Below are 20,712 nucleotides of genomic sequence, written 5' to 3' on the forward strand. Positions count from 1 at the left end.
ATATTATCGCATGAAACGTTTCTTTTAAAATAGTCGATCAGGGAAAGTCTCCTAGTATCCGAAGGTCGGCGCTTCCCAAGACTCGTTTTCCCCTTATAACAATGCAGCCACATCCAATCACATGGTGTAAATAAAATGGCTTATAGCAAATAGGATCAAACTTAGATTCTACATAAGCGCGCTATTTTAAAAGCAAATTTTAAAATGCTTATTCTGTGAAAGTCAAGGCAGCGCATTTACCTCCCGCGGATTGTTTGCGTCATATTTTGACAAAGAATGGACCGGTGTCGTCAAAGTACCCTTTCGACAGAAAAATGTCTGGTGTTAGAAGCCACAAACGGCAACCTCTCGGAGAAAATGTACTACACGCGGTATAAGTCAAACCCATCAACAGGGGACATACAAATAGTGATGGAGGTCGGAAAAGCACTCAAGAAATGAGTTGTTTCAACGCGTGCATGAAAACGGATTAAAATGTACAATAATTGACCTTATCACGTCCTTCTGGACTAGAACTTGGTTTGCCAATGACGAGGGACATTTTGCAAACACTAGAATGCTTTTCCTTTCCCATCCCTCCGGTCCTGCGCCCAATAGCTCGGGATGCTCGCCAAGAAAAACATCTCCTGTCGCGCATTTTTTCCCCTCCCTTTAAACGAACATGAAATCTACGTTTAGACACGTAAAAGGTAGCGAGCACACTACCTGGGAATAAAAAGAAAAATGATCGCACCAGCCCTCCATTGATTGCTCTCCAACAATGCGGAGTGGAGTCCCTGGACCCCGCAGGAGGTTATCGTATGCTCGACAAACGGTCACAGCCCCGGGCTTCCAAGCACTGAGGGTGTACGTTGCCGGAAAGGCATTACGTAACAAGATCAGTGATAGAGATGATAGAGGTGCATCGGGTTTCGAAGAGATGCTGTCTTTTGATTTTGTAGAGGTTTTCGCTCAAACTGCCCAGCTCTTCCATATACATACCCAAAGGGAAAACATGTCTCTTCCGGATAAATTGCCACCTCTACCCGTCTCGGAGGCGTCAAGACCACCATCAAAATTTCTCATTAATCTGGTTATGGCAACCATATTTGCTACAACTTTGTCGTATCGAGGTCTGCGGAAGCACTCCCTTTCCAAGAGTGGCGCATTGGCTGCTTGGGTGGTTGGCTTTTTAAGCATGGGGGCATCTCTCCGGTTCGGTGCTCTGATGATTCTATTTTACCAAAGCAGCTCAATGCTCACCAGGTATCGATGTGAAACGAAGGCACTTTTGGAAGAAGATCACAAGCAAGGGGGCCAACGCTCTGCAGCCCAAGTCCTTGCCTGCTCTTTTTTGGGCACCCTGATCGCGGTTGCCTTCGTCTTCCTCCTCGGCCCCGACGACCTCCCCTTAAATTTTGAAGCGAGCCCATTGCGTAGTCGACTTCTCTGTGCGTACGTGGGTCACTATGCATGTTGCAACGGGGACACGTGGGCGTCCGAAATTGGCATATTGAGTCCTTCATCCCCGCGCTTGGTCACGGCCGGCTTTCGACGGGTCGTGCCCAGGGGTACGAACGGTGGTATGTCCTTGACGGGCACCTTGGCATCTATCGCTGGAGGTGCACTGATTGGGACCGGTCACAGCATCCTCGGTTTTGTCCTTGGAATGCCAGATGACGCCTCCGGGGCTGGATGGTGCCCAGGCTGGTTCTTCATGACTGTGATCGGGGCCGCATGTGGTTTCATCGGCTCTTTGTCCGACTCGATCCTGGGTGGACTTTTCCAAGCGACCTGGTACTGCGCGGAAAAGAAGAGGGTGGTGAAGCATCCGACAGCTCAGGAGCGGCAAGGGCGGGGCGCGGAGCAGGTGCGATTAATCAGCGGCCTGGATCTGTTGAGCAACGAGCATGTAAACCTGATATCCATCGCGCTTTCCACGGCTCTCGCCCCCGTTTTGGGGCGTTTGCTCTGGTGAAGTAGGTAGACGGGTGGGCAGTTGCCTTTAGCGTGCAGACTTACGGCCTGCGGTCGACGACGTGAATATACGCCTGAGCATGCTTTCCGTTCTCAGAAGTCTTGATTACTTTCATCCTCTTGGGCTTTCCTATCAAACAATGCACTGTATAATCTTTCTTCAATCTAGCCCCCCTGTCGAAGACATGGCATTCTTCTGGTGCCCTTGTTCCTTCTCCCAACATCATCACCACTCTCCTCTCATTCCTCCCCGCTCTTCGTTACCTCATATCGACACCTGAGCCACATTCAACGGCACCCTCTCCCCTCGCCCATCCTGTGAGCAGCCCACATCCACTACAACACCTCTCTCCCTCCATTGGTCAAATACATGGCGCAAATGCGCGTACTCCGCTGGGCGATTTGTTTGCAAGACGTGAGGACTTGCCGCAAAGCAGACGAAGACCGTGTCCACGGCCGACGACACCACGCTCACAAGGAGCAGGCAATTACCCAGACCGATCAGAAAGCCCGCCAGGGCGACGAAGGTGGCGGAGGCGGGGAGGGCCTCGAAGGCCTCGGGCAGGAGCCGCGTTGTCATGACCCCTAAAAAGGCCGTGACGCCGCCCATGAGCATGCAGCCGAGGAAGAGGACATTGCCGATCAGATAATCGTTGAGGATCACTTCCCATCCCCTCGCTTCGAACAAACGCAGCGCCAGACGGGCAGCTTCGCCGTACGGGTAGCCCCAGACCCCTACGAAGACGAAGGCGAACCGGTTGAAGGCCCGCCAGGCCGCCTCCACGCAACCCAGCAGGTAGTCCAGCACACACCCACACACCCAGCGGCAGCCACAGAAACAGCACCCCGGGCACAGGCAGCAAGGACAGCAACCCGGCCCCCGTTGGCTCCCGCCCAAGCCCACGCCCCCCAGGCCGCGCAGGCCGACCCTGCACGTCTCGATCAACGAGACCGCCAATGAGCCCTTACAAACGCTTCCCAGCGAGGGCCCCGTCGCCCGAGCCAAAGCTAGGCTCACGGAATCCCGGGCCGGGCCGGGAACATACCACCAGGCCGCCACGGCCCCGACCACGGTGCAGCGCAAGGTGTTCTGACAGACGCCAGCGCCCCAGTACAGGGAGAAGAGCAGAAAGAAGCCTAGAAGCGCCTCCTGCCCGGCTCCATACTGGCGACCGGACTGCAAGTGATTCCCGTGGGACTCGGCAGCGACGGTTGTATACACGCCCGTGGCGGCCACGGCCCATATCACGACCCAGAGAAAGTGCAGAGCCACGAGGAGGTAGGCGGCCCCGAAAAGATTCCGAGACTCGGCCACGGCGCGACAGGCGGTCCCCAGGATGCTAGAAGAGACCAAGACGCGAGATGGGTCCTCGCGGAGGAGACAGAGGCCGGCGACGGCCAGGGAGGCGAAGAGCAGGCAGCCGATCAGGTGGCCGGAGAGGAGGGAGAGGAGGGCGAGGAGGCCGGCGCTCATGATGCTGAGAAAAACGGTGCTGGTGATAAGGGCTGTGGACAGATTGAGCATGAACCCCAACCACACAAAGGACAGGACGTTCGCGACCAGACCAAGGCCCGCCGCCAGGGAGAGGAGGTTGCGAGCGACGGCGACGGTCTCGGGAGAGTGGGCGAGGGGCGCGGTCCGACTGGCGTCGTCGACCAAGGCGTGCTCCCAGAGTCCGAGGGAGGGAAGGCCCAGACGAAGAGCGAGGGTGATGAGGAAGCAGGCGTGGAGGAGAAAAAGGACCAAAAACCCCCAGTCCCGGGGGACAGACGTCTGGGGGGGGGGAGTGGCATGCAGGTCGGCCATTATGACATGGGCTGCATGGCCATGCGAGGAAGGGGCGTGGTGAGGAAGGGAAGCATCCGATGGAGGCAGACACTGGGGCAGGGATGCGAGCGGGGCGGGCGGGGCGCTGCCTTCCACCACCACGCCTTCCACGGTGCCGGAAAGGGTCCCTTTGGAGAGCTCCATCTCTGCCTGACTATGGTAGGCTTGAGAGGGGCCAGAGCGCTCCTCCACCACCGTTCCGATGACAGGATATGATCTAGAATTCATATTGTTGTAAGGGGCGACGGCGACAGGTGGCGGCGGGATCACTGTAATCGTAGTAAAATTCCTGTCTCCAATTGTGCGGTAAGAGCTGTCCCTCCAGGAGCAGCATGCAAGGATCCAACCAGACCAACAACAGAGCGGGGTGAAAGCGCCACCACAGCATGCTAGGCATGCTGCCGAGCAACACAGTATGAGGGAAATGACGATAAGCAGGCCTCCAAGGGAGATAGAGAAGATCTCCAGGTCGTCCAAATCGGCCATTGGGTCCAGAAGCCCAACTTAAGCGCAATAAGAAATATGAGCACGAGAACGCGGCTAGGCTATTCAGGACATGTAAAGGGTATTCACTCTGTGATGTTAAAGGTTCGGAGGTGAGCATTGTGATCGTGCTCGTTTGTAAAGTTAACACCTCGGGAAGCGCGGGCCTTCCCAGGGGAGGTCGAACCGTTGCCCACGCCAGGCGCACGTCTCTGAACGAGCGAGGAGTCTGGAGGATTCTGGAGCCCGAGGAAAAATGCAACTTACGCGTGTTCGTGTCACACACATGCGCACATAGCCGATACTTTGGAAGACTATTTGGTGGTGCCCTGGCCTTACCATTGGATTGAAGCGTTCGGCGGCCTCGGCAGTCGACATCCGGGCACAATCGGGAGCCAGACCTGTGCCCCTTCCTGGGCCTGGAAAGACAATATCAAATACCGCGCAAAATGCGCCGAACGCTAGCTACACTCTATGTGGCCGGTGTGGTAGCTTCTCTGGGCTCGGGAAGGGCCTTGGTGGTGGATCAGCCGTGCTGCTCCAAGCATCTTCACGTGTAAGTGAAAGCGCCTGACTCGTCCTGGTCCAGAATGGCATGCCTTCTCATTACTGCTTTCACGAAACCTTTACGCGCGCATGCGCTCTACACATTGTATAAAGTATTGTCTACTGGGAGGCGCGGGGCGGACCACAACTTGTTTGTCTCTCTCTGGTCTCATACCTGAAACATCCTTTCATATCCTTTGACCATTTATACCATTGCTCGCTTATTCAAACCGACCCTTTTCTAATCCCACACAAAGACCCGCCGCGTTCGGCCCCAATATCCTCGGTCTGGAATCGCCCTTGCATGCCAGAGAACTTGTGATGGTGGAGCCTGAAGATGCGTGCTCTGACCTTTTCCCAAGGAGAGCTTCCTACCAGGATTCCTTTTTTTCTTCCTCCTCACCATCTTCCCTTTCCGCTCCCTCGCTTCGAGGTAAAATCGCGCTGATCAAACGAAATGGATGCAATTTTACAGAAAAGGTGTGGCGAGCCCAGCAAGCAGAGGCGGCGGGAGTCATCGTCTACGACTCGGCGGCCCGTGAGCGGTGGGGGACCATCATGTCAGGCGTGGAGGAGTGGACGTCGCGCATCACCATCCCCTCGGTCTTCGTCTCGCACTCCACGGGGCTGAGCCTCAGGAACGCCGTTGCCCAGTCAGAACGCCAGTCCTCCGGGCCCGGTTTTGAGGGGGCCGCGCGTGTCCGGGTCACTCTTAACGACACGGGCCACGTACGGGCCAAGACGAAGCAGATTGGACCTATCGAGACCCTCGCCACCTACGTGGTCGTCTCCCTCGTTCTGCTTTCCTTCTCCGGCTGCTGCGGCCTCCTCCTCGCCCTCTGCGTTACCTGCTACCAGCGAGCCTTTCGGCACCGGGCCCTTCGTGGGCTCAAGGTGGAGAAATACCAACGTAAGAAAGTTAGCCAGCAGCCACTGCTTGCCTACAACAGTAAAGACAAGGGCAGCAGCGCCTCGACATCCCCCTCTGCCCTCTTGTCGCGCGCGAGCCCCACCTCCCTCCCCGACAGGCGCAAAGGCCTGCGAGGCTTGTGGGGTCTCTTGAGCTTGCGACGTGTCATAAACAAGCAGCGCTCAAGAATTCCGCTTCCACTACCTGCTCACCCGCGTCTGGAGTCCTTGCCAGCCTCGGGTCTGGGGAAGGCGCGGGGGGGGCGCTCTCCTTGCCCTCTCACGGGAGACGGGGAGGCGCCGACGGCTTGTGAGGGGGTAGGAGCGTCGAAGGACTCCTGGAGCGAGGAGGAAGAGCAGACGACATGTGCCATTTGCTTGGACGAATATGAAGATGGCGATCTTCTGCGTTTTCTGCCGTGTCAGCACAGATATCACGACAAGTGTATCTTGCCCTGGTTGCTGGAGAAGTCCGAGGCCTGCCCCATGTGCAAAAGGCCCTGCTTCTCGACGGTTCCACGACCCGGTGGCAGCGAAAGGAGAGGAAGGCAGGAGAGAGCAGCCACCACGGTAGCGCTATCATCTCGTGCGCATGAGCGATGGGAAGAAGGAGGAGGAGAGGGTAGGAGAAGGCACGAGAGGGAAGGCAGCGCGCAGGGCCCAGACAGCGCAACGTATCCCCCGACGCTCGACGTACAGATTTTAGATGAGATTGTGCTATTGTTAACAAACAATCTGTCGCTTTTAGCTATGCTCTTAGTAGGGGTGGTGACATGCTGCGTTTTGCTCGGGGCAGTAGCGCTCTTGAGACCGAATGCCTGAAGTGCTTGGAGATAATAGAGAACATAGGAAAAGAAACTAGCACCAGGTGTTCCATCCAGCCACAGAAACAGCAAAAACAAAGGAGAGGAAAGGAAGGCCGGAATTGTACAGGCACTGGCCATCGCGGTAGAAAGCAGGCAGCAGTCCGTCGTGAGAATCGTCGCCGGGGGCAGGAGGTTGGGAAGAGATAAATGTCCTCAAAAACCGTCGACACCAGGCAGGGAAATGAACGTGCTTCCATTTCGTACTCGTCCGAGTGTCGATGCAAATGCGAGACTGGTCTTATCCATAAATACTTATCCGCGAAAGTAAAAATTCGAACACTCAGCCCTCCCGTTGCGCCTGCGCGACTGCAGACTTGCGTCTCATCAACAGATGATGTTTACCTCGCATAACTAATTGCCAAACCCACGACCCACAGAGACTAATAAGGGCAGTGACATGTTTTCAACCCGCTGCACCAGTGCCCGTTCATTTACTGCCGATCTCCATTAATGGATATAGCGGGTGGTGTTTGCATGGATGTGGAAGAAAGCTCGGCGTCCTCCATTGCCCTTCAGATTACTTTCGATAAAAAGAAAGCAGCCGTGGAAGATGAGTTGACACGCTTGGCGTCACTACCTTCGCACTCTTCGCATGTTATTCATCGGAAGCGTGTAGCGCAGAAAGCCTTGGAGCTTTTGGGAAAGCAGGAACGCACCAGGGAAGAGTCCGACGAGCTCTCCAACCTGTTGGGCGCCCTCAGTCTCTAAATACGCCCTGGAAGACGCCGCAATTCTCGGTACATCAAGACATAGGCCGTGTGTCTCTTGCACGATGGCTGATTTTGAAGGAAGGTGTGAGGACATCCTTATGTTGGCCGGCGAGGCCTTGGGCATAGACCTCAGCTACCTCTCTCCTAATTCTGCATCATTGGATCAGTACGAGACCTCTCTTCAACGGAAAGTAGATGAGTTGCGAAGTATTTTCTTCCCATATTGGTCCTGCCAGCCTACGATTTTTCGCTCGCCGCCTGTGCACTACCGCCTCCGGGCCAAGTTCGGGATCGGCCGCGTGCTCCCGCAAGCATCCCACCCGGCAGGCCCCATGGCGGGCATCACGGAGTCGGCGAGGACTGGGGCGCCACAGGGGTCTCCCGGTAAGCTCTGCTACCTCATGTGGGGGGCCGACAAGAAGCCGGTCGTGATCTCGTCGTTCCCCTTGGCCTCCCGTCGCATCAATGACCTTATGCCTCGCCTGCTTCTCGCACTGGGGGAGGGGCCCTTGATCTTGCGTCGAAGCCTCCGCGCCGTGAATTTTCTGGATACTTTAGCGGGGGATACCCTCATTGCTCTCATCTATGAGACGGCCTGGGCAGAGGGCGGGGAAGCAGCCAAGGAGGAGTGGGTGGCGGCGGCACGAGAGCATGTGAAGGAGGCTCTGGGCGTGCAGGTGGTGGGGAGGGGCAAGAGGGTCGCCCTGCCCGTGGACAGGGCCTACGTGCTGGAGAAGTTCTGTCTCTCTCCTCCCCCGCCAGCCTCGTCACGCGGCGCGTCGCCCTTGCCTCCCTGCGCGCCTGGGACCGGTGGGGCCGACACGGGCAGGGACCCGAGAGGAGGGCCAAGGCGGGCTCCGGCCGGCGTCCCGCACCCTTGTCCTTCGATCTTGCGGTACAAGCAGTGGGACGGGGCGTTCTCCAACCCGAACGGGTGCATGGCCCTCCACACCCTCCGCTGGCTGTGTGCGCGGGCCGACGCCGTCCTGCAAAGAGGCGATGCCCCTCGTGGCGTGCAGGCGACGGGGGGGGAGGCCGATGAGAGGGGAAGGGAAAGACAAATGGAGGACGGGGACCGGGAGCAGCAAGGGGACACGGAAGGTCGTGGAGGGCCTGGAGGCTGCGAGGGGTGTGTGGACGTTGCATCGGGGGGAGAGGGACGGGTGTGCCGCGAGAGGCAGGGCTTGCGTCCCCGCGTCTGCCGCCCCCCCCCAAGCGGAGACAAGCCGCCTGCTTTCGATTTGTTGGAGCTCTTTTGCGGCGGAGGAAATCACACGGTCGCTTTGAGCCGGAAATTTCGTCGGGTGGTAGGCGTGGAAATTGACCGGCGGCTGGTGGCCGCAGCCAAGGAGAACCTGGCCCTGAACGGTGTGAAGAACGCCTCGGTCATCCAGATCCCCAGCGAGAGGTTCCATCCAGAGCGCTTGGGCCATTATCGGCGGCAGCAAGAGCAGGAGGAGGAGCACGACGGCGAGGGAGCGAGGGCAAGAACGATGCTCGGGCCGGGGAAGCGGGTAGCTAGTGCCGGCGGGGAGGCCGGGCTGACCGCACGGGCGCAGGGCATGGGGCAGAGTCCACCCGGTGAGGACGACCCTTCCTTTCGGGTTGTACTCGTAGACCCGCCACGGGCTGGATTGGACAGACACACACGGAAGATGGTCTCTAATTACGAAGACATCTTGTACATATCCTGTGCGCCCCTCTCCTTATTGCGTGACCTGCGCGGGGAGAGCGAGGAAGAACGGCGACAGAGTGCAGACAGGAAGTTCCTGTCGCTCGCAGGCTTTGGGCTTGTTCACACGCACAAAGTGGTGGACATGTGTGTCCTTGACCACTTCCCGGGCACGCGGCATATCGAGGTCGCCGTCCACCTACAGCGACGCGGAACCGACGAGAAAGGAGCAGATGCTGCCACACATTGATCGATGGCTGAGAGAATTCTTGTGTGACTTACGTGGACGCGCTAAAGCATACTGTGAACAAGCTTAGGTCGTTAATAGCATTGTTCTTTTGTTTTTACCCTTAATGACTGGCCAGCTTTGTCTGCGTATGGTACATTTGTGGATACACGGTATTCGAGCCACACCTTACGCCGTAAGTTTACATTGCTAGATCTGGGAATATGGAAGCGCTTGCCTGGTTCCTCTCCACGCTCTCACGCACTTCCTCCAAGGTCATTTCGTTCCGTCCCAAGCCTGCGAAGCATTTCACCAGGTCCACGAGCACTCTTTTGGGCGGTCCCGCAGGAGCCTCTCGCAGCACAGCTGAGAAAGATTGGCGCAGCCAGTCAACCGCCGCGTTGTCCTTACCCAGTAAGGATCTTAAGTGCGTCATCCCTTCCGACGCCAAAAGGATGGAGAGCGCCTCTTGGAAGAGGAGAGAGACTCGCGTGCTGCCTCCGCGCCCGTCGGCAAAGAGTGCGATGTAAAGGACATCCGCTGTCGCACGTTTCACGTTCGTGGGCATGTTTGCTGTGGAGACTAGCATCTTGAATAAGGCAAGGACCAGGCGAGGAGAAAGGTCGTGCAGTGCGGAAACAACACTGTCTTCCGAGAGAAGCCGGAAGGCCGCCTCCAGGTAGGCAAGGGCTTTGGTGAGGCATAGCGAGTTCTCCAACGGAAGGTCCAGTGCCATGATGGCAACTTCCAGTCCTCGGCGCAGGCAGATAGGGTCCTCCGCTAGCAAGCTTGTCGGAGGCGCTCCATCCAGTGTCACGAGGATCATGTCCCGCATGAAGCCGAAGAGCTCCGCATAAAAATCCACAAGGTATTGCCGGCGCACCTGATTCCCCGACTCGTCCTCATCGCCGATTTTGATCGCCAGTCCGAACGAGACCAGTCGACACAAACTATCCGTCGCCCCCTGAAAGGCTGGCCACCAACCCTCTACCGGTGTCCGAGCCCCCGCGGCCAACACCTTCCTCAAGAAACGCACAGGTGCAGGCCACAGGAGGACTTCCGACATGTCTTGCGGGGCGGGGCGTCCGTGCTGGAGGGCCGCGGCCGGCGTCAATGCCTCCCGGTATTGCTCCAGCACTTGCATGTTCAAGTCAATCAAAGGGCGAAGCCTGGTCAGCAGGAGGGGCAAAAATGTCGCTTTGTCAGTTACCGCTCGCAGACACGCCCCCAGAACCCTGCAGGCGGCATCGATGGCCTTGCTGGGATTCTCCGACTCCGTCAATGGACCGAAAATGACTTGGTCGATGGGCTGCCATGCGCGCTGCAAAAGGGTATCGATCAAGCTCAATCCCCCCCCACGTCGCATCCCCGATATGATCGACACCAATACCTGAGCCAACGAGGCCCGACCGCCCGCCGGGCCGCTGTCCAGAACCAGGGCTGTGACGGCGCCCAATTGCTCGAGCAACACCGGTGCAGTGTGCTCGTTCACGGCGGAGACCGTGGCCAGGACCAGCAGGACCAGAGCCTCCACCACATTGGCGTAGGCTGCGGGCTGCGTCGCGAGCACGCTCAGGTCGTCGGCTCGAGAGGGCCTGAGAATGAGGGCCTGGTGGAGGCACGCGATCAGCCGCTGCTTCGTCGCGCCCTCCTTCCCGGCCTCCAGGCAGCCTTGGGCTTTTGAGCACGTCGCGGAGACCACGCGCTTCAGGGCCAAAGCGGCCGCACTGCCCGTGAGTCGGTGGCCCAAGGCGCGGATTAGGAAAGAGATGACGTGCTCCACCAGGCTCGGGGCGGCGAGGTCTTTGAGGTAGACGTGTGCGAGCTCCTGGATGAGAACGCAGGCGGTTCGCCACAGGTAAAAGCATTCCGCGGGGTCTTGAAGGGAAGTAGAGGCTTGCAGTACCCCTAGCCATAGGGCAGGCTGTCGTTGCTCGGCCCTCTCCTCTCTCAGCTTCTCATCCTCCTCCCTTCCGCCCCGGGTCCCCTCCGCCTCCTGGTAGCCGTAGTAGCCCCCTTCCTCCTCGCCTTCCCCCTCCCCCTCCTCCCCCTCTTCCTCGTCCTCCGTGTCGTAGTACCGGTCCCCACTCTGGAAGCCCCGCGCCACTCCTGTCAGGCACAGCAGCACTGCCTCTATAGCCAAGGGGTCGCTGCTGCATCGTGTCATGATGGTGTACAGAATTTCCCCTGGTCGGTGTTTTTCGGGCCAGGTGGAGGCCATGGCTTCGATGACGTCGTTCGCACTCGTCCGGAAGTAAACCTTGTCCATGAAATGGTCCCAGTCCGTTTCTTCGCCGCTTCCCGCGGCCTCCTGGCCCGCCTGGCTCTTTCGCGCGCTTCGATTCATGAAGGCCAGCCCCCACTCCCTCTCCCCCCAGCTCCGCGGGGCCGCGCACTGGCCATGGATAGTCTCCACTAAAGCGGGCATCATCTCCGCCAGAAAGGCGCGGGCCTCGGGGCTGGGAGCCTCCTGCCAGTCCAACAGCTCCGGAAGGAAATACCAGAGCTCTAGGGGTGGCTCCGCGACGCCGCTCAAATCTTGGTGGCCCGTAAACTGAACGAGGAGCTGCAGAAGCTCTCGAAACAAAGCGAGCTCTGATTCCCCCTCGCTTGTCCCGCGCAAACGGTCCCGGTAGTGCTGGAACATGGGAGCCAAATGCAATTGGAGCAAGGTGGTGAGGGCGTCGCAGGCGGAGCGCGCCGCTTCCTCCGTGTCAGCGTAGGAATGCTTCGGAGGCGTGACAATGCGACCCATCCCCACCACCAAACGCGCCATGGCCCCAAACGCCCGCTTACAAACGGTGGCTTCCTCCGGGCTGCCTGGAGGTCCCTTGGGATCGGACGTGAAAAAGCTGTGGCTCCGGAAAGAATCCGTCATTATCTGCAGCACCAGCACATACATCTCGGCGGGGAGCGCCTGTCCTCTCTGGACCAAGGAGGCCTGCCTCTCCAGGGTGCCCAGCACGCCCCCCGTCATCATCTCTGTGGGCGACACCCAGCCCACTTCCAGCGTCGTATGCTCGCTCCAGCTCCGCAGACACTGCAGGGCGGCAAGCTTTACTTTGAGGCCTGCCTCCCTTGCCTCCGGGGTCTGGGTCTGCGCCTGGCACCCAACACGCAAATCCATCAACTCGTCGCACTGATCCACCACCGTGCGCGTCAGCTCCAGCATCAGCAGCGTGTCCGCTTGTTGCAGGTGGACAGTCGATCGATCCCTGCGTGTGCGCCCTGGGTCTCGGCGGTTGTATTCCTCCGGCATGCATTTCAAAATTTCGAAAACGAGGAGCAAGGCCTTGGTCTGGGATACTACGTCCGGCATTCCAGTAATCCCAACCATATGTGTAAGACTCAAGACAAAGGACGGACCAGAGGCGTCTTTTTTCTCGGCGAGCATTTGCAGAAGCATGTGGACGAAGGCCAAGACCATCTGATTGTGCACGATCGGCGCCTGCGGGACGGCAGTCCTGGCCAAGGGGAAAGGAAAAGATGGATGGAAAACACTTGAGAACCCAGGAGACCTCTCGTCGAGCCGATTCGACGTGTCTGATCCTATCCCTTGGTTTGCATGCCTTCGCCCTTCGACACCTCTCGATATCCTGCTGCCGGGTTCCGAGATCGATCCCAGCGCCCGTAGAGCTCTTACCCGAGCATCTCTTGCTGAAGACGCGAAGACAGGCACTGTTGGATGGCTGCTTGGGTCCCTGGATTGCATGTCCGCCAGCCAAGCTGAATTTTCAGCTGTGGGAAAGGGGAAACGAAAGGCAGCGAAATGATGATGCACGGCTTGCTTGCAAACATTCCGACATTTACAAGGAATGTCTCGCATTTCCTATGCATACCTGCAGAATCTTTGTTGATATGAAGAGCAATCGGACGTCAATCGGTTGGGTTGGGTTCAAGGGGAGGCAACCGACGGCCCTGTTCAGGACGTGCAGGAGGACATCCCACGCACCCTCTACGTGCACGAAAGATGTCAGCCATCGGTCCGCTTCTCGCTGTGTGGGAGAGCCGGGAATGCTATCGTACAGCTCTTTAACTCGGTGTAGTAGCTCCAACAACAGAGCTTCCATTTGACCCTCCCTTCGTGATAGGATTGAAGAGGTTACAAGGAACGGAAAGCTGTAAGAGCCTTTCACCGAAGGGAGAGGCTACATGTTCGCAATAGCAAGTAGCCTTATAATGGCAAGCGATGCATAAAAACGTACCGATGACGAGAACGGGTCTCAATCAGATGTGTCGGGAGCGTTCCAGGGTCCTCCAATAGCAAGCTTCATCCGGAAACACCAAGGACTTCCCCTCCCAACCAGGGCTTTTCGGCCTAGTGAGTAAATGTTGATTTTTGGTGTTGTAGGTGCGTGAATGGCCTGACGGACTGGGTCGTCTGGCACCAAAATGGGTGGAATGCGCAGGCCAGGGGGTTGTTCCATACCGACCTCGCTTCGCTCCTACGAAGCGTCGCCCACAAGCCTGATTGCACTGCCAAGCCCACCGCGACCCGACACCCTTTGTCACCTCCACGTCCGCACCATACCAACAGGATGCCACGATTTTACCGCCCTGCTATTTTCTGGCTCCTGCTGGCAGTGGCGCTGCCGGTATGCCCCTCTACCACCGCGTTTGCCTGGCACAGCATCCGACCTCCTACCAAGCTTACAGCAGACTCACCTCGGTACCCCTCCTCGATCTCATGCTCCAGAGGCTCGACCCATCGCTTTGCGGACCGAAGAAGAGATCAACGGATAAATTCAGACCTGATGAAGTCATCGCCATCTAAAGCGGCCCCTAGTGCATTTCGCAAGTTTTCTCCGCTGCTATTCGGCTTCCTTCCTGTCCTGGCTCCAGCTGCCGCGTCCTTCACCCCGACCCCCGCCCATGCCGTGTCAGCCCCCGTCGCGGTGTCTTTTTCAATTATCTCGACAAAAGGGCCGACAGCTTTGGTAGCAGCGACGGACATGGTACTGAAAGAGGATGAAATGAAGGCTGATGGAGAAGAGGTGCAGCGCTTGATGGGTCGAGTTGAGCCGATAGACCGGCTGGGACAGGAAGCTGAAGGCATTTTCAAGGTCAGTGTGTCTCTAGTATTCGTCGAATGTGGGAGCTGTAAAGGGGCGTTGTGTGTTGTCCAAGAGAGGGCCTTGTGGATGCTGCCTCTGATCAGGGAAGGCGGGGTAAGGTCTGTGCTACCTTAATTGTCCGTGACCGCGTGGACCTTCACCTTCGCGTCCCCCTCACTTTCAGCGGGCTCGCATTGCTGAGGCGGACAATGAATTCGAGAAGGCGCTGCGCCTCTATGACAGGGTGACCCGGGTGGCCCCCGGATACGCCTACGCCTGGAGCAACAAGGGCAATGCCTACATCGCCCTGGGCGACCTGGAGAAGGTGGGTCGGGAGGAAGGAGGGGTGGGAGGGAGAGGAAGGCGCGGTTAGGATGGACCTTGAGATAGGGAAGTGCTCCCTGTCAACGATGGCACCTTCGCTGCCCCCTTGTCGCAGGGCCTCGACTCCTACAGCCGAGCCGTCGAGCTCCTCCCCTCCAAGACGGGGGACGCCTGGCTGGTGTACCTGAACAAAGCGACCACAGAGCTGGCACTTGATAGGCTGGATGCGGCTATTCAGGACCTGGATTTGGCCCGCGTCCTCCGCGGCCAGCCGGACATGCTCCTCTTCGCGAACAAGGGACTGGCCCTGGAGCGGAAGGGAGACCTGGCGCAGGCCTTGGAGAACTACGAGTTTGCGGTGCTGACCAAGCCCAAAGACGTGCAGCCGTGGTGGCTGAGGTGAGGAGCTCATCCGGAGCATCCTAATCCCCCTTTCCCGTGATTTCACTTCTCTCCCTCGATACCGCGCCTGCCTGCACCCACGGGCACTGGTCCTGTCTCTCCGCCCTCTATTTCCAGGTACTCCATGGTGCTCTTCCAGGAGCAGCAAGACATCAAGGCCATGGAGGTCATGCGGAAGGTGGTGGGGAAATTCGGGCGCGTGGAAGAGACCAAGGTGGCGCTGGCGAGTAAGTGTCTGGGGGTGGGCTGGGGCCGAGGAAGGGAGCGTGGTCAGATGACGCTCCGACTCTCGTTTTAGTCTGAGTTTGAAAATTGTTGGAAGCAAGAGCGGAGAATAGGGTAGGGGCTAGCGCCAGGGGCACTGTAAGGGTAGCGGCTGCCAAACCTCTCGTGTTCGTGCCTCTCACGCCTTTCCCTTGTGCCTGACAGCCCTGGTCTACGCATACGGCGACAAGAACGAAGCTGAACGGATGTGGAGCGAGCTGAGCGGGCAGACTCAGTACAAGTATAGGGACGAGGATTTCCTTCGCTCGAAGCTCCGTTGGCCCTCACGGATGATCTCGACACTGAGGGACTTCAAGGGACTTTATACTCCCAGAGCGTAGGCGGATGAGGGCGCTGGGGCGACGGGATTGGGTGGCTGGCGGAAGATGGTGTGAAGTGGACTTACTAAGAACTGGGTTAGAAACGTGGCGTAGGCGCCTGAAGGGAAAGAAGTCATCTGTAACTTAGTCACTCCATGTCTCGATTGCTTTTTGACACACATATCTCATTCCTTTTTGTCCCGCGCATCATTCACCCTGGACCCTTTTCCTTTCAGAGCAGACGAGGTCCCTGATCTCCACACAGTGACAGCAAATTGGCTTGCACCGAAAAAAAGAAAGGGCATGGGAACCAGAGGATCAGTCCCTTCTGTCAGTGCTTGTCCTGGGAGTCCGGAAAGGACAGGTCCCAGAAGCCCTCCGGCGTCTCGTAGGGCTTGTGCGCATGTCGGTGTCGAGAGCACTTCTTCAAGATCTGTTCCCGATCGAAGAGATCCCCGACGGCGTCCAAAAAGCCCGAGCATTCCGGGCATGCGTATGCGGGCAAGGCCATGCGAGTCTCGCGGCTTCGGACGACTTGGACGGAGCGATGCTGCTGGTGCTGCTGCGGTTGTGGCACCTTATGCGCCGCTTTGATTGGACCTGTGGGCGATGGAAGGCTTGACTGAGGCTTGCTGGCGCCCCGCGGGGACGGAGGGCAATGACTGCCTGGCGAAATCTGCTTCCTCCCTCCCGCCCCAGTGACCACGCGGGGACCGAGCGCCGCCGCCGGCTCCGAGAGCATGGCCGACGGCGAGGGAGACACGCAGGTTGTCGACGCCGGGCCGCGGTCTCGAGAGTGAACACTTAGCTCGGGCCTGGACGTTGGTCGGGCTGAGGGCCGGGGACGCTCCCAGGGTCTACGCTTCAGGCCCCTCCTGAGCGGCTCTTGGATGCGCTGTAATTGTTCTGACCCCGCGTTTGCCAAGAGCTCTTCGCTTTCTACCTCTTCTTCCCGTGCATTGTCCCTTCCTCCACTCCCACTATCCTCGTCCCCCCCGTGTGCGCCAGGGCGGGAGAGCATGAATGGGAGCCCAGCACCCCCCGGATGAGAAGGGGAAGCAGTCCCACGGGGTCTCGATACCAACGAGGGGCTAGAGGCTTGCTCAAACTCGTCCTTGCTGCCTCTGACAGAAGAGGCGAGGCCAGCCGACACGGGGGCGGCGGCCGCACCGGGTCTTTCGGCGTAGGGTGCATTCCCCATGTCCGCTAAAGGCAAGCGCGGCTCCTTCAACCAGCCCCGCTGGACCCTTCCACCACCCTTCACCGCTCCTTTGGGGACGCATTCCTTTGTCTGGGGCTGGATTTTGAAGTTTGGTTTGAATACGTGCTCTGCGTGGTCTGCCATGACCAGCTCATCTCCCTTCGAGGGCGGACATTTGACATGAACCGCCATTGCGTTCTTTCCCCCTTCTTTCTTTGCCCGCGAAAAGTGCTCATGGGCCCCAAGCTCCCGCTTTGACTGAGTCTCCCGCAGTTTGGATCGGGAAGAGGGAGCGACTGGAAGACCTTGGCTACAGGATGAGTGTACACCTGCCGGCGTGCCTTCTCCACCGCTCCATTTAATGCCATGCGACCCGTCACTAGTTCTTGAGCATATCCCTACGCTTTTCTGCCCGCTGCTCTCAGATGCGGTTTCCTCCGGGCACTGTTGCTCGGGCATTCCCCTTGGGACACCGTCGCCCGACACTCGCTTGATCGCTTTCATGACCATACGCATCTTCTCAGCCTGCCTGGCATTTTTCTGTCTCAATAACTCGTTCTCCTCTCGCAACTCCTCTATCTGACTTTGTTGTGTCTGTTGAAGGCGAGCATAAGATGAAAGAAACACTACATGTCCCCGATGGATGTTGTACGACTTACCTCCAATAAGGCGTCCTTTTCCTGTGCTCTTTTGAGTTCAGTTCTGCGTTCTTCTTCTAGCTGTCTTCGAAATTTGCACAACTCTTCTAATGCGTTATCGAGGCCGGCCACGCTCTGTTGGCAGGTCGACTCGGTCATGGGAAACAGGAATTAGGACCAGGCGGCAGACAGGCCGCGGGAGGGTAAAGGAAAACGTCAGGGCTTGATCCCGTGTTTTCGCGCTTAGGTAGTTCGTTAATTGCTTCCTGTCCGTGTGTAGATGTGGCAGCAGCGATGACGTGTGGAAATGGGCGCTGGGTACGACCTAAACGAACCGCAACTCAGTGGCAACGCGGTGGGATGTCTGTCTCCTTGAGCTCGTGCTTAGCGAGTGAGAGCGAGCAGGAGGGGGAGGGGAAGGAAAGAAAATGGCGCTGGGAACCAGGAGCACTTGGGGATTCGCCCCTATCAACACATGCGTGTTTTTATGTGAAAGTGTGTTAATAGTATGGAATGCAGAGTCATGGCATGACAGGGACATCTTAGGGTGCCACACGGGCTGATAGTTGCCACCCTGAAAAGAACATACGCGCCTTGGCAGAGCGAAACTCGAGCCCTCATGCTCATAATTCCCACCACCAAAACTTCCAACAGCATGGCAGATATACCCGCTACCATGGTGGCACCGACCGCCATAGAAGGAGAAATTTCGGAGCAGCAGCTGGTGCAGGAGCGGCATCTTGCAGCAGAGGCGTCAAGCCTAGTAGATGGGGAAGAACAAGAGCAGGAAACAGGGCAGATTAGTCAGTTAGAAACTACCAATCAACATGACAAGGACGATGGCAATGGCATCTCGGGCGAGAAAGAGGCACCGACCGCAGCCACCGTAAGCAAGAGTCCGGAATTTGAGCCGCCCCTGTCCAGCGTCACCAAAATCATTCGACGGGCAGTAGGGGACAGCGTGCAGGTCGGCAAGGAGGCGAAGGCGACTTTCACGCGCGTGGCCGGCATATTTATCCTGTACATCACGGCCTGTGCGAACGACTTCTCAAGGGAAGGGAAACGGGCGACCATAACTGCCAACGACGTGTACCAGGCTTTGAAGGAGTTGGAATTCGAAGACATGGTCGAGCCTCTACAAGAATTCTTGCGCCGGTCGAACGAAGAGAAGAAAAACAAAGCAGAGATCAAGGCAATTCGAAAGAGGGAGGCGGCAGAGGAGGAAGTGGGCGACAGCGGAGGCGAGAAAGAGGTGGGTGTGTGCCGGGTGACAGGGGAGTGGGGGCAGGGACTTGCAGGGCGTGGGGGCTTCAGATGGCGCGCGGGGGAGGACAAGGGACGGGGAGCTAGAGGGTGGCTACAAGGAAGAAAGACCTGCCTGAAAACTTCTCGGTGGTCGTCCACTTTCGTGTAACCCATTCTTTTCCCAATTTATTCGTTTACATGTCAGGACTCTACCACTGAACGAGGAGAGGAGGACGATGTGGGAGTTGCCCGCGCCGGGCCTGACGGGGCTGAAGAGGAGGAGGAAGAGGAGGGGGACGAGGAGGAGGAAGGGAGCCAAGGGGATGGGGGGGTCTCATACGGGTTGGAGGAAGAGGAGGAGGAAGGGGAGGAAGACGAGGGGGAAGGTGGAGAAGGGGGGGGGGGGTGATGGATACAGCGAACTAGAGATCTAAGCGAGAAGTTAGTGCTCGGCAAAGAATGTTACAGTATGGCTGGTTGAATGAAAAAGGGGCTCTGCCTGTGTCTGTCGCTGGTTGGAGTATCTTTTACCGACCTTGACCGTTACGTTGCTTCTACCGTTGCGGGCACCCGGCAACTAAAGTTGGCAAAATCGAGCTGAACGGGAAAGCATGGGCGGCCGCAAGGGCCGCAAGAGCCGCCGAAAGAAGTTATTTATGGCCGCATTGTTAGTCACGAGGCGACCCCGCGTCCGCTTTGCCTTCTCTCCCCGCCTCCACATTCTCAAGCGCTCCTTTCCTTTCTTCCCCCACCCCGCCCAGGCCGCTTCCTCCCAACATGGCCGGTAAGTACCCGCACCTGGACCCCCGTCAGCTCTGCGTCTTCATCACGGGCGCCACCGCGGGCTTCGGGCAAGCGACTGCCCTTCGTTTTCTGGCGGGCGGGGCCAGGGTCGTCGCCCTGGGCCGGCGCGCGGAACGCCTCGAAGCCTTGGCTCGCCTTCATCAAGAGCAAGAGCATGGTTCCGGGGAGGGTCCCCGGGGCGAGAGCGAGCGGTTGCACACCATCCAAGCGGATGTGGGGGATGTGGAGGGGATGAAGGCTGCCCTGGGGGCCCTCCCCCCCGCCTTCCGGGACGTGGACGTGCTCGTCAACAATGCCGGTTTCGCCGCGGGACTGGGCCTGGCTCATGAGAGCAGCTTGGAAGACTGGCACGCCATGGTGGAGACGAACATAAAGGGCGTGCTCAACACCACGCACTTGCTGCTCCCGGGTATGGTGGCGCGGAAAAGGGGACACGTAGTCATGATGGGCAGCGTGGCCTCCCGCTATCCCTACCCCGGAGGGAACTGCTACGGGGGCACCAAAGCCTTTGTCCACCAGTTCGCCATGAATCTGCGGGCGGATCTGGCGGGGACGAACGTGCGTGTGACTAACGTGCTGCCGGGCATGTGCGAGACCGAGTTCAGCCTGGTTCGCTTCAAAGGCGACGAGGCGCGGGCTAAGAAAGTGTACGATGGCATGACGCCCTTGACGGCGGAGGACATCGCAGAGGTAGTGTACTGGACGACTACACTGCCGGCTCACGTGAACGTAAATGCGCTCGAAATCATGCCGGTACAGCAAGCTTTCGCCCCTTTTGCCGTGTCGCGAGGAAGTCCATCTCCCTTGTCAAAGGGGAAGGCAGACAAAGAGGATTCTTGAAATAATTTTCAAAGCCTTGGCGAAGAAGGAGGGTTGGATTAATGTACTTCATGGGTTGTAAGGGAAATAGGAAGAAATGGGACGGCCGTGGAACTACCGGGCGTCCGACAAAAAGTTGACCGTCCACAGGCAAGCTCGGCGGCGAATGGAGTTTGTAAGCTATTGAAGTTTTTAATAAGATAAGCCGCCATGCCTGTAGTACTGCTTTTTTTTCAGTTTCTCGTTCATTTTGGTCCGGCCCTAGCTACGAGGGTACGAAAAACCGCGACATGGGCCGTCCTCGGTTGGGCCGGTTGCAAGGGAGCTGCCCATAGACAAGCAGCAATTTACGCAAGCTGATTCCCTCTATATGCTACTGTCTGAAAATATATTTGACTTCAAGACAAGAGACCACGCCTACATGTGGAAATCACTTTTCCACGCC

The 20,712-nt window shown here is 58.0% G+C and overlaps 7 protein-coding genes across 7 annotated transcripts; 5 read left to right on the forward strand and 2 right to left on the reverse strand.

Moving 5' to 3' along the window:
- Positions 1 to 977: 977 nt before the first annotated feature.
- NGA_2097610 (uncharacterized protein) lies at positions 978 to 2,053 on the forward strand (the record flags this gene model as incomplete). Its single annotated transcript, XM_005854780.1, has 1 exon — positions 978 to 2,053. A coding segment is annotated over one exon (980 nt), but the record flags the coding sequence as incomplete, so codon positions are not given.
- On the reverse strand, positions 2,042 to 4,368 carry NGA_2014000 (uncharacterized protein). Its single transcript, XM_005854775.1, has one exon. The coding sequence runs from the start codon at positions 4,268 to 4,270 to the stop codon at positions 2,222 to 2,224; it is 2,049 nt and encodes a 682-aa protein (XP_005854837.1). The 5' UTR covers positions 4,271 to 4,368; the 3' UTR covers positions 2,042 to 2,221.
- Positions 4,369 to 6,957: 2,589 nt separating this feature from the next.
- On the forward strand, positions 6,958 to 7,908 carry NGA_2022900 (trna (uracil-5-)-methyltransferase; the record flags this gene model as incomplete). The annotated part of the gene is made up of 1 exon (XM_005854776.1): positions 6,958 to 7,908. A coding segment is annotated over exon 1 (548 nt), but the record flags the coding sequence as incomplete, so codon positions are not given.
- Positions 7,909 to 8,513: 605 nt separating this feature from the next.
- NGA_2088800 (trna (uracil-5-)-methyltransferase) lies at positions 8,514 to 8,889 on the reverse strand (the record flags this gene model as incomplete). Its single annotated transcript, XM_005854779.1, has 1 exon — positions 8,514 to 8,889. A coding segment is annotated over one exon (376 nt), but the record flags the coding sequence as incomplete, so codon positions are not given.
- On the forward strand, positions 8,874 to 9,200 carry NGA_2074900 (trna (uracil-5-)-methyltransferase; the record flags this gene model as incomplete). Its single annotated transcript, XM_005854777.1, has 1 exon — positions 8,874 to 9,200. A coding segment is annotated over one exon (327 nt), but the record flags the coding sequence as incomplete, so codon positions are not given.
- An 8,925-nt stretch (positions 9,201 to 18,125) lies between these two features.
- Positions 18,126 to 18,752, forward strand: POLE3 (DNA polymerase epsilon subunit 3; the record flags this gene model as incomplete). The annotated part of the gene is made up of 1 exon (XM_005854781.1): positions 18,126 to 18,752. A coding segment is annotated over one exon (627 nt), but the record flags the coding sequence as incomplete, so codon positions are not given.
- Positions 18,753 to 19,402: 650 nt separating this feature from the next.
- On the forward strand, positions 19,403 to 20,478 carry NGA_2078300 (short-chain dehydrogenase reductase sdr; the record flags this gene model as incomplete). The annotated part of the gene is made up of 1 exon (XM_005854778.1): positions 19,403 to 20,478. A coding segment is annotated over one exon (886 nt), but the record flags the coding sequence as incomplete, so codon positions are not given.
- Positions 20,479 to 20,712: the final 234 nt, after the last annotated feature.

This window comes from Nannochloropsis gaditana (genome assembly GCF_000240725.1).
Source record: "Nannochloropsis gaditana CCMP526 unplaced genomic scaffold scaffold386, whole genome shotgun sequence".
NCBI classification, from domain to species: Eukaryota; class Eustigmatophyceae; order Eustigmatales; family Monodopsidaceae; genus Microchloropsis; species Microchloropsis gaditana.

Bases quoted from the DNA above. Each gene is read 5' to 3' on its own strand.
- NGA_2014000 (XM_005854775.1), bottom strand. From the start codon at position 4,270: ATGGCCGATTTGGACGACCTGGAGATCTTCTCTATCTCCCTTGGAGGC.